This window comes from Oratosquilla oratoria, chromosome 23 (genome assembly GCF_046742065.1).
Source record: "Oratosquilla oratoria isolate Oo_2021 chromosome 23, ASM4674206v1, whole genome shotgun sequence".
In the NCBI taxonomy this organism is placed as follows: Eukaryota; Metazoa; Arthropoda; class Malacostraca; order Stomatopoda; family Squillidae; genus Oratosquilla; species Oratosquilla oratoria.
Window position 1 is genome coordinate 6,075,716 of NC_134799.1, and position 13,097 is coordinate 6,088,812.

At 41.5% G+C, this 13,097-nt stretch overlaps 1 protein-coding gene across 1 annotated transcript; it reads left to right on the forward strand.

The window, feature by feature from the left end:
• The first annotated feature begins 469 nt into the window (after positions 1-469).
• On the forward strand, positions 470-7,728 carry Inx2 (innexin 2). The gene is made up of 5 exons (XM_076206594.1): positions 470-984; positions 4,806-5,047; positions 5,195-5,416; positions 5,540-5,715; positions 5,923-7,728. Exons 1-5 carry the CDS (start codon positions 625-627, stop codon positions 6,003-6,005), a joined length of 1,083 nt encoding a protein of 360 aa, XP_076062709.1. The 5' UTR covers positions 470-624; the 3' UTR covers positions 6,006-7,728.
• Positions 7,729-13,097: the final 5,369 nt, after the last annotated feature.

Sequence of the window (13,097 nt, forward strand, 5' to 3'; positions counted from 1 at the left end):
TTCTAAACATTATGGCAAGTAGTCATTACCAATCTTGCCTGCCTGCATCTCTCATTACTACACAAAAGAAATTATCTTCTTTGCTAAGAAGGTAATGGGAACTGAATAATTCTAATTATTATTAATATCTAATGTTCTTCATGTATATGAAAGTAGCAAGTAATTTATATAAAAATAAACTAGCGAGAAAGCGGTGTATGACAACTGTTGCCCATTGGTGTTCCCCATCTTTTCGAACACAAGTGGTAGGATATTTCGTTTTCCTGTGCAGTAGTGATTATTTCACAAATTAATAAATTTTTACTGATTCACTTCCAATGTTTAAAACACATATGTAACGTTGTAAATCATATAATAGACGAATAAAACGCGTTTGTTGAGGTCTGCCCTGAGAAGCACCCAATCAAGCGGTGTATTTTCTGGAACGGCCCTGACGTCACAGCGTACCGCGTGAGGCTACTGGGAACCGGAGTCGAGAGACCAGAGTTGCGATATAGACGCCGGAGAGGGAGGACCCGTCAGTAGTTAGTTCTACACTACAAAGCGTAGACCTGACAATACTCATAGTGTAGTCTTAGCGACCGAAACGGACTTCCGAACTGTCAGGATAGTTGAAGTGCCACCATGTATGATGTATTCGGATCAATCCGGAGTCTACTTAAAGTAGACTCCGTTAGCATCGATAACAATATTTTCCGAATGCACTACAAAGCTACCATGTTTATTTTGGTAGCCTTCAGCTTACTAGTGACTCAGAAGCAATACCTTGGAGATCCAATCGACTGCATCGTAGATGGCGTGGATTCTGGTATCATGGATACCTACTGCTGGATTCACAGTACTTTCACCATTCCATCACTCACTGGTGAGGTGGGAAAGGACATTCCTCACCCTGGCATTTCGAATCCGCAATCTCCAGATAAAAGTATGGAAGTTAAACACCACAAATACTACCAGTGGGTAACCCTCTTCCTGTATTTACAGGTAAGTTTACAATCCTATACGTGTTTGATTTTAGCAAATTAGTGCGCAAACTTTTTCGCTGTGTGTATGTTAGATGTTTTATACGCCACCCATGAATGATAAGTGATTCATTCTTGTTGATGATTTCTGAGGATGTTGTAGAAATATAGAATAAGCTAGAATTTTACTACCATTTTATTTATTTGCTTATTGATTAATACAGTTCGATATGTGTTGAGTGGTATGTTTGTTTTTACTTTTTTGATCGAGTATGTCGTAAGATATAGGAATTCGCATAATTAGCCATTAGACGCCCATTCATTCACCGTGAACTGTGGTAGTTTGGTAGTTTTAGTCATAATACAGGTAAGTAGTACTCCATGATACTGCAGAACGTGATGTGAGTAGGTTACAGTGGTTTAGTTTAGGCATACGTTGAAAGTTGGGTAATGCCACTCAGGGTCAAAGTTGACGGCAACTATAAGTTATTTTTTTCTTATTTTCAGCCACAGTAATGAGCTGACAAAAGTAGCAGCGTCTTATTCGTTTTGTTTTTTAATTGACGAGTTATCATTTACAAGTAATTTTCCTTGTGGTTATCCGTGCTGATTATTTAAAATAAATATATAGTATAGTTTTCCCGCGTATAATCTGGGTGAATGGAAGAAAATTATATCTTGAGATTTTTCGGAATACGCTACTGTTATTTGCAGTGTGTGCGTACTGGGCATTTTGGAGTTTGAAAACGTTTTTTATGTAAATTTCTTAATATGACATTTTATACGATTTGTTTTTGTAATCTCAAATTTGCATTAATGCAAATACTGATTTTAAACGTACTATTTTTTCATTTAGCCCTTGTGCAATATGTAGGGAGGATCTTTACTTTAATATGTATGCGGTGGTTGAAATCAAAGTCTAAACACTCGGAAGGTCGCACCAAGCTTGACGGATGCCGTTTGGATCGGAAAGCGTCGCTTGGTACGGGGCATTCGACGAGTTTCCCGCGAAATGAAATGTTTATGACTTGTAGTTTTCGGTTTCTGCATTTTTAATTTTCGGGTGGCTGTGGGTCACACATTCCGTCTATAATGTAGACTACAGGCCTGACAGCGAAAGAGCTTTGGCATTGGCCACCCCTTTGTGTACGTGATTTGGGTCACATTCTCGTTTGTGCCGATAATATATGATCTAATTCAGCATTATTAGCACTGGTCAACAACAGTGGCACTTGGAATGTTGTTTGCATCGTTAATATATTCTTGTTTGTATACAATTTTTCGCATCTCTTGGTTCAGCTTTAAATATGAAGGCGTTCCAAATCAGCGCGCCATGTTATGCATTTACAATGTTAAATTGTTGGCCATATCTTTGAAATGCTTCATTTGTTTTACTGGTGGAGAACATGTTATAATTAGGTTTAATTATTTTGCAAAGTCATGAGACGTGGACTCTGTTTAAACATTCGAGTCATATGGACATCGGCTTCATCAATTTATAGCTTCGATTGGATCTGACCTTACTGGACATATGCCACTAAGTAGGATATGGAATACATGATTCTCTCTCTTTATATATATATATATATATATGTGTGTGTGTGTGTAAGTGTAATATGGACAGTAAACTTCGATTATGTCGCATCCAAACGAGCCAGAATGCGAGTTGCCCATATTGGCTGTGTATATTTAATTTTTTGGGAGAGGGGGTTGTCGACTAGTTTAAACTTTCTTCGACAAAATTTGTTTACTTGAACAACTGAGCCAATGGAGGTACCGGCTATATCTGTTCATATACGTATCCTGTCTTACAGTGAAGAATATACGCGTGCTTGCTGTCGTCTTAGTTTCCTTTTCCCTCAGGTCATAACACCAGTATCACCCGTTTGTCGTATGCGAGGCGATTCCAAATTAGCAGAGTAATTGCTGGTTATTTGGCTGTACCTTCTGTTGTTGACAAACCTTTACCTCGTCTCATGAACCCTTTTTATATCGTTCTTTTAACCCTCGCCCAACTGGACAAAATCTCCACAGTAAATTAGTTTTTTTTTTCTTAACGCCCGAAATAATTTGTGGAAGTTTCCTATCCGCCCTCTTTTCATAGCCAATTTAGCGCTTTATGGTCTACATTATGCGTTTTTGCAGCCAAGCTGTCTTGTTTCCTTTATCATTTTGTTTATTTATTAATTTTTTATTATTGTCTTTGCATCAATGATGTATGGTGAATTATCACTGAACGAGAAGCTTGGGCCAAGGCTACAATCTCCAGCAGCTGTCACCAATGCCCAGCGCGCGCGCGCGCACACACACACAAACACACGAGAGCTCGTATTAAAACGGCGGCACTGTACTTGCACGACACCTTGACAAAAAAGGCTGCCTGAGATAAGCTGCATTTTTGACATGCATAACAGACTGAAAATAATTACAACATGCTGGACGAAAGTCCAGTTACTTCTTTTTCACTTTGAAACAAACATGTTCACACCACAAACCCAGACCAGGAACCATAAAGCACATCTGCAGCATACTGCTACTTATGTCGTGCATACCCATCCCCCGTACTTTGGAACTGCATCCACATAATTATTGTTCAAAACAGTCAGGACATAGATTGGCCCTGCGTTTGCTTTAGAAACAGGATACGTCATGCCGTGTGTAATTCGCCAGGATCTAAACACAGGTCAATGGGAAAATGTGATTTGGAACTACATCTGCATAATTATTGTTCAAAACAGTCAGGACATAGATTGGCCCTGCGTTTGCTTTAGAAACAGGATACGTCATGCCGTGTGTAATTCGCCAGGATCTAAACACAGGTCAATGGGAAAATGTGATTTGATGGCGCGTTGGTGTGATTCTTGTTCAATTTTCCCATATCATTTGTAAAGGATGTTTACTAAGTTCCCCCATTTACTGACCTGCCTGTAAACTTCGGTTATTCCTAGTTTTTAGCATACAAGTCTCCACTTCGAGTTGTTCCCTAAGGCGCTTACGATTGTGTGTGATGGGATCAAAGATCATTCCTGTGTCAGCCGGGTGTTCTGCCACTCCCTACCACACTGCAGTGTTGTTTCCCAAACCTATTTCGTTCAGAACTATGATCGTTCAAGTCTGCCGTCCGGGCTGAGAATATGTTGTCCGTGGAGAATTTTGTTTATTTAATTATTTTGTTCAACTACACCAGGAGTTTTGTTTTTGTGTGGGTGTAACTGAGGTTTCAACTCTTCTCCTGTGTAGATGGGTGTGTTCTTGGATTGCTCAGCCCTATTAGATATTGTATAGTATTATGGATATAGTATTCAATGTGTTGTGACATATTCCAGTAATATGGATGGTGGTTATGGGAACTGATAGGCATGGGCTATCGTAAATTATATCTTGATTGATCCTCCTGTATCGTTAAATCTTGTACAATCGTGGGGTTGGTTGGTATTTGTTCAGTTAGTGACTTGTTTGCTTTGGGATCATGCTGTACGTCATCAGCATTAATTACTTTTTTTTTCATTGTTACTCTTCACCATCAGCATTACCGAATGTATTGAATTGAACACATGATGTTCAGTTCGAGGCTTTAAGATTCGTTTAGATAAACATTTAAGCGAGATGCTGTCATGACTGTCATATATTTTATATTATTTGTGTTGTCTGTATTTATCATTTGCTTGATTACCATTTATTGTGTCAGTTTATCATTTAACTATACCTATGTATTGTTTATTTTATTTATTATTATTTATATTGTTATAATTTTTATTTTATTTTTAAAATGTCTCCTGTCGGCATGCTCTGCCTTTGTAATCCTTTATGATGTATTCATCCGTACCCGTTCCCTCTTTACAGGCCATCATGTTCTACATCCCACGTTACCTGTGGAAGACGTGGGAAGGAGGAAAGATCAAGATGTTGGTGATGCAGTTGAACTCCCCTATTGTAGATGACGAAGCCAAACGAGATCGCAAGAAGATGCTGGTCGATTACTTCGTCGTCAACTTCCACAACCACAACTTCTACGCGTTCCGCTTCTTCCTTTGCGAACTCCTCAACTTCGTCAATGTGGTTGGCCAGATTTACTTCACTGATAGGTGCGTGTGTTCAGTATTTGTTGAATATTTTTTCGTGGGGTCTTGGCGAATTGTGAGGAGGGAAATTGCACAGTTAGATATTTGCCAGGCCTATGTATTTCCCTGCAGGTTTGTTTTAATGTTTTTTTCTATGTTTTACACTAACAGGTTCCTCGGGTATGAGTTTACGACCTACGGCACTCGCGTCCTCGATTATTCCGAACAGGAGCTTGGTACCCGTATGGATCCCATGGATCAGGTCTTCCCTAAAGTGACCAAGTGTACTTTCCACAAGTTCGGTTCTTCAGGAACTGTGGAAAGGATTGACGGTCTGTGCGTTCTGCCCCTCAACATCTTCAACGAGAAGATCTACATCTTCCTCTGGTTCTGGTGGGTTGCATTTCATGGGAGAGTAGGACATATTTGAGTAATTTGTTGTCATTAGGTTCGGGGTGGATTTGTTATTTATTTGTGTGTTGCGTTGTCGCTTTACAATTTTGTTTCTTTTGTCAGGTTTATTATCGTGGCCGTCATCTCTGGTGTAGGCCTCTTGTACCGCTTGTCCACATTCAGCTCAGCCTTCAGGCAGATCCTCCTTCGCACACGATCTCGCTTGGCCGCGTCCGAAAACGTAGAGGCCATTTCCAGGAAGTGCCAGATCGGAGATTGGTTCGTGCTCTACCAACTTGGTAAGTCACTGAACTCGGCTTAGTGGGCGGGAGTCTGGGATGGCCACGACATTCACGAGGAGCTAACATTGGGGTGGGTGGGGGTACATGCCTTGGTTGGCTACCCCCATATAAAGGGGAAGAATTATTTTATAAATAGAATAGCGACTTTACATTGCTTCGGTTCCAAGGATAAGGTATTAATTTTATTTTTATTTTGCATTACAGCTAAGAACATGGACCCCCTTATCTACAAGGAGTTTATCAACGATTTGGCGCTCAAGCTGCAAGGCAGGGGACCTGTCTCTTAAGGAGTTAATTTTGAACGACTTTCCTCTCAGTGCCCCACGTGCATGGTGTTCATGTACTGTATGTATAGATAGGGGATGTGAAGGAAAAGGAAGTGTAGAATCCTTGCATTTGAATTTGGATGTACACATTGTAGAAGACAAAGAATGTGTAGCTCGCATAACGAGAATGACTGGGAGAAGTGCGAGTGATTCCACTATTCTCAAACATTTTTTTTTGTTGTATGGAAAAATATGGTGTTACAGACCCAAGCATTCGCACGGACTCGGTTCTGTGTCATATTTTGTTTGTTATTCTCCATGACAACACGAAGTTTTCGGCGTGTTCCATTTTTTTTTCTTCATTCAAAGGACCGCTTGCCATAGTCGGGCAATTTCCTGTGCTAGCCCAGGTCATTTCGTTTCCTTAACATGACCTATATGGGCGGACCTTGTGCTTCATTTATCATATGGTGCCGACGGTATGCGTTCTAATGCTTGGAAGTTATATATGCTGTTATGTTCACCTACGTAAATCCAAATTAGCTATGAATGTATGTAGTGATAGATAAGGTTGTTTGCATATGTAGCGTGCTAGGATTATTGTCGAGGCAAGATAAGGGATGGGACGTGTTCATTTTTGCAATACATCTGATTACCGTGGTGTCAAATATCTTGGTTTGTAGCATGCCTTCCGGCAATTTCACAGGTTATAACAATCCATTATATTATTTATATATATTTATTAGCCAATAAATATATAGGCACTGCTGCTACTCTTAGACAAGACAATCTGGGGCAAGTCAGGGTAGGGTGTGTGTGATGCAGACGTTTGCAAGATTACAAGTTATGATGACCTGTTATTTCTACTTAGTCTACATAGATCGGGGTGTGGTGGTGATGTCTAGGTTTGATACAGTCTGTAAAGATTGTTGTAGCTTTGATTTCTCCATCTCTGGGATGAGTCCCCTTCCCCTTTATTCTGATGTGCTAATTGAGGACTGCTCGCACAATGTAGAAATATTGTTGGCCTTTATTAACATGATTCTGCATAGTGTGTGTGGTCTTAGTGTAAACTCCAGTGCTGGTGTACGGGACCACAATGATAAAGTATTTTTCTACTTAAAGGAAATTTAAGATTTATGGTAAACTTGTGATTACATTGTAGACCTTAGTTCCATATTTTGTACTTGTGTGTCAATGTTTCCTTGTTCCCCGACTCAAGTAGGTCACATTTTATTGTCTTGAATTTCAAGATGGGTTTTGGGGAATCCATATCTTTGTAAATGTATTTATAAAGGTCCATTTTTTGTACTCTGGTGTTTTTCTTATTCACGAGGCTTCAAAGTCGATGTAGACTATGTAATTAGTCACAGAGGATTCGAAATGTCCATAATATTTTCAGCTGTCTGTGCCAATTGTTACAGACAGGAGTGTTACCCACTCGTTTCGCTCAACAGGTCCTACAATGCGACCGTAATTGGCCAGAATCTAATTCTTTTAGATATGGCCTGGGATCTAATCTACTGTGGTAACATATCTGTATCTGATAACAAGACGCTAGGCGGACTGATGCGCATCATTTCGTAGCACAGTGACTCCTTAATCTAAGGATTACATCAGGTCGAAATGACTGTAGGTGGATTGTCGGGGAGGTCTATTTATGTACATGTTTATATTATGTCTGACCGAAGATGTTGCCATGGTTACTATGTTAAGTTCGTGGAATAAAAGTACCAGAGGAAAACATCTGCCTTTTACTGGTTACGTTCCTTTGTACGTGAGGGCTGGTGTTCTTCAATCCATTTTGACAATTGAATGCAATGAAATGAAAAAATGCGCCCAAGAACTAAGACATTGTTTATATCTATACCACAGTTCAGAAGTGATACAAAGACACAGCAGGGAACGCCGTTTCATTTACAGGACGACCTGACCTTTTGGGAAAATATAAAACATGAGAAATTCCTTTGGTTAATCCATTTCGTTCTCGGTTTCACTACATCCATCTCTGCTTTCCACACGCACTTTAAGAATATTACATAACTTAACGAAATACAATCCTTTCGCTGTATTGGTGTCAATGATCTAGATGTCACGAGATTTGATTTGCATCGACCGCACTTGGCGGCAGCGAAGAATTCGAATAGCTTAGCACGAAGATGATTGAAAAAATCTTGCTGCGGCCTGAAGCAAATGAACGTTCAACCCAGCATGTGGCACGGGAAAGTCCGGTTTAATGACAAGGAAAATGAACGAAATGTCACCCGGCCAAAGGACGAAATGGAGGAAACAGCTGTGGCGAACCCTAACGGAAAAGGCCACCCAGTAAGGAAGGGAATGCTCAAGCTATGCTATACCCATCGGTGGGAGTGGCACGGCAGTGTTTAAATTAGGCTGGCAGCAACCAGTCAAATTAAAAAGTGCCACATGATATGGAAGGGGGCAATAACAAATTTCATGAATATATCGCATACGCAAAGCGTACGTTGTGTAGAGTAACTGATCCCGCGCGTTTGATGAGGTTATAATGACGTCATGTCCTTTCAACTCGCAACGGAGGCGAGATGTGGAGCTCAACCCCCACCCCACGACGTCACACTCTGAACATTTGTCATACGTTAACGTTATCTGATGCACACGCACGCTCCTGATTCCTTGGGTATGAGTTGGATTTCCGCTGTGGGCAGGGTGGAGAGGGGCGTCCGTACTCTGCGCTTGCGCGGGTGTTGCCACCCGACTCCCTCTCCCTTCACCGCTCGCCAAGGGGGAAGTCACGATTCCACACAAACCAATTTAATTTGCATAGAAATATGATTTAATTTTCATGAATTTATTTATAAGGTACAGTTACTCAGCGAGTGATAAATTCTAAACATTTGTGATTTCTGTGAGAGATTTATTACGTCGACCTTGAAACATCCCGGAAGTCGTGTGATCGCAGTAAACAATTATGAACTGCAGAGGATGCTATTCGAACGTAGTTTAAGGTCAAGGTCTCGACGATCCTCTAGGCGACGGATGCAATAACTCTGGCATGCTACATTATCTAATGTATCTTCCGAGGAGATTTGCACAAGACTTTTTGCAGCCACGGAAGTCACTGCCAGAGCATAGCAACTACCAGCCAATTGTTCCTGAGGCTTACTGTTTATGATATGAACAAAAATATACAAGAATAGGATACAAAATGACCGTCATTGGAGTAAAGCTAATGTCAACTTTAACGATATACTAGGAAAGAAAAATACCCTAGACTTCTCACAAACTGCTGAAGGTAATTTGTGGGCCTGCAACGCGCGGGCAATCGCGACGCCAAAATACAACAGTAGGGCAGCGGAAATAATGATGCAGAAGAATGGAACAAATGGATAATTTGACGTGGTTTATATTCTATCTATATACCAAAGGCTCTTTTTTTATATGGGAGGTAGCCAAGTCAAAATACACGTGCCCATTCTCAACCATTCCCCTACCATCCACCAGCCTTTCCTCTCTCATCCTATAGTCAGCGCAAGGAGAATTGGCCGATAAGGCGGGGCTAGGAGGTTTCCCGGTGTTGCCACATGTGGGCATCCATGGCGAGAACGTGCATGTGGATGCAATGTTTTCTGAATGCAGTATGAGGGGGGCGGGGCCAGAGATTAGATGTAGCGGCAAAGTCGCTCTCTCATGCATATATGCCATATCTAAACATTGCTTTGATTTTTACCTCAGTGGTGGTGTGTGACAAAAAATTATAATATAATCATATGAGGCAACATTATAAAACTATAAAATAGAATTATAAAATAAAACGAAATTATAGAATAATTATATGTGGCACCACAGGGGAACTCCCAGTGCTCCGCCCTAACGGCCAGATCTCAATGCAACGGGTATAGTTCCTCATGAATGACGGGTCGTACATGTATCCCCCCACTGCCCCGAGTCAGAAGCAATGCCACAATACCGTCTATTAACAGCAGGGCCGCTTCCCTTAATCGGCGACGCCCCTTCTCCGTCCCATCGTGCAGAAAAGGGGAAGGCGAGAAATCTCTTCGGGCTGCGTCAAAATATCATTTATACGTAACCACTCCACACACCCCACCCCCTCCCTTGCATCAGAGTCATTCTCCACTCGCCCGTATCTCCTGCCTTCACCCTTCCTTGCTCAACAGACGTTTCCCTCTTGCTCAGAGCCCCTCTCACCCCATCTATCCACCTCATCCGTTCGTCCTCTCAATTTCAATCAATCCATATCTGCCTTACGCACCTCATTTACTAATCTCTGTTCACTCATTCATTCCATGTGTCCAAATCATCCCAATAATCTTTCGTCAACCCTATTTGTCAACTCCTTTTCCACTCCCGATCTCCTCCTCAACTCATCTCTCACCCTAACCACCTTGTAACCTCTACCATACTTCTCAGACATTTCATCTCAGTGTCGTCAGTGCAATGATATCTTCATATAATATCTGCATAAATTCCCAAATGCATATTTCTCGTCATATTTTAATCCCCCCAAGGTAGATGTAGGTAGAAAGTTCTAGAAGTTCTCCTACAGTCCCCTGCCCATTACCCTCGCATTTACCTAGCGAACCACCCCATACATGTACACATTGGACAGCTATGGCGACATGACACATCCCTGACGCAGCCCCATCTTTACCTCAAACCACTCGCTTTCTCCTATTCCAATTTCAATACAAAAAAAAAAAAAACCCTGAACTTAACAGTTTTCCTCCCGATCCTATATAACTGCAAAATCTCCCACATTGCCTTTCTGTCTACCCTGTCATAAGTCTTTTCCAAAACTATATAGGCCTCAAAAACATCCTTACCATTTGTTAAAAAATCACATATCTGCCTTACCACAAAAATATGACCCACATTGCCCCTATGTTTCCTTAACCCACACTGTTCTTCCCCAATTACCCCCTCTGTTCTTCTGATCCTCTCAATTAAAACCCATAAGCCTTCCCAACTACTCGACAAACTGATCCCTCTAAAACTACTACACTCACATTTGTCCCCATTTCCGCTGTAAAAAGGATCTATACTGGCACTCTACCCTCCCTTAGACACACATTAACAATCTCACTTGGCAGCCCACTGTACCTCCCTTCAGAAACACCTCATGACATACATCTAACCCAAGTGCTTTACCTGCTCTCATCATTTTTAAAACTACTTAGGTCTAATTTGTTCTTATTTTTCCTCAATTTTCCTCTCCCATCACCGTCCTTTTCTTAGTGCCTCCCACTGCTACCACTAATCCCTCCTTATCCTCCTCCACATTCAACAGCTCTCTAAAACAATTAATCTGCTCATCTTCCCCTCACCGCCTTCCGTTAATCTGTCCGTTTGCGTCTTTTACCTTTTGTTCTCTACTTAACACACCTCCCCTTCACTCTTAACTTCTTTCTAAAACATCTTATATATATATATATATATATATATATATATATATATATATATATATATATATATATAATGGTTCGGTAGAAGGTTCTCTTTTAGGCAAATATTATTGAACTTTCCAGCAGCTTCTGCATTCGCGAGTTTTTAGAAAAGTTGGAAAAGTCAGTAAAGAACTTGTGAGGGGAGAATCTGCTACAAAGTTTAGAATGAATGTATATATATATATATATACACACACACACACAGACACACACACACACACACACACAACCCTCAGAGCTGTGACTTCATAGTGCTTCTGTCAATTGTTTCGGTTTCATTCCTTTTACCAATTATTATTTATTTTACCCATTTCCAATTCTGCATTATTTTCGCGTTGAATTTCTTATTCCACATTTCGATCCTGACGTGCATTCCGCCCGGGTCTTTTCGTAACCATTGCAATCTTCTACATCTTAAATCTCCTCTCTGCTAACATGATAGTGTAGCTTGCCACTCCTTTCATCACGTCATTCACGTGTGTCATTCACCACGGTGTTGGATCACCCACGCGCGTGTGTGTGTGATTCACCATAGTCTAGGATCATGTGTTGGATTCGTGATCGACAGCTATTTCCCTCCCGGAAGAGAGCTCAGAGCTCATATATGACCGATCTATGGGTAATGCTGTGACCTTACACGCACATCCCTCCAACTCCCCGCCCACGAGAGTTGGAGTAACAACCCGTAGCGCGGCGATACTGAAATTATTTCAGCCCTGGGCGGGATGCCCGGGCCGCCGCAGTGGCAGCCGGGAACTCTACCACTGCGCCACGAGAGAGAGAGATAGTGTGTGTGTGTGTGCACGCGCGTGCCTTCATACAGTAATTATGTTAATTAGTTATAATATACGGATTTGGAACAATGCTCATGGTGTGATGTCTCTATTCCTCCATTTGTCAAACGTCGTGTGTGCGTATGTGTTTGTGTACGTGTTTGTGTGTGTGTGTTTACTTAGGTGTATTTTGCGGGAAGAGAACTATGCTCGTAGTGTGTGTGTGTGTGTGTGTACGGGGGTTTGGTGCAATGCTCCTGCAGTCCCGTCTCTTTTCAAACGTTGTTTTGTGTGTTTGTGTCTGTGGACACGTTTGTCACCGCGTGAGTGCATCTTGTATCACGTAACACCAGCTTAGAAGACATCACCTCCCTACCTGCGCGACAGTCACCTGACGCTGTCGTCTGTTGCCGGATCGTGACATGTCGTGTTGCCACAAGACCGCGAGTACAGAGCACAACGGTCCTAACCGATTTTTGTCACAGGCGATTTCTCCAAGGGGAAAAAAAATCGAAATGAACAAATTGTATGCCAAGGTTTCGTGTGACTAGAATTATGGTGTGACTTAAAGAAATGTTGAGTCAAATCTGAAAAAAGTTAACAAAGTAGTGAGTACTGTCAGTGGAATTTTGAAATATCAAGCCGAGTCCATAGAAAATGGTGAATACTGTAACGACGTTTCTTCTGCGTCGGTGTAGAAAATATTCGTTCTGATCCGGCACAAAAGTGTCTGCGTTTGTCTTTATCATAATCAAACAATGTTCTTTTAACCCGCGTGATGCATCCCAGTGCCAAGTTAACTCGTCATCAGTGTGACATGGTGCCATGCAACATGACGAGTGTGTCGGACGTCTCCTGCTGTCGGGAAAGTACCATCGCGTAACGTGTGTCAGCAA

Coding starts and splice junctions, on each gene's coding strand:
- Inx2 (XM_076206594.1), top strand. CDS start 625: ATGTATGATGTATTCGGATCAATCCGGAGTCTACTTAAAGTAGACTCC. Junction 5,048..5,194: donor CAGATTTACTTCACTGATAG/GTGCGTGTGTTC, acceptor TTACACTAACAG/GTTCCTCGGGTATGAGTTTA. Junction 5,417..5,539: donor TACATCTTCCTCTGGTTCTG/GTGGGTTGCATT, acceptor TTCTTTTGTCAG/GTTTATTATCGTGGCCGTCA.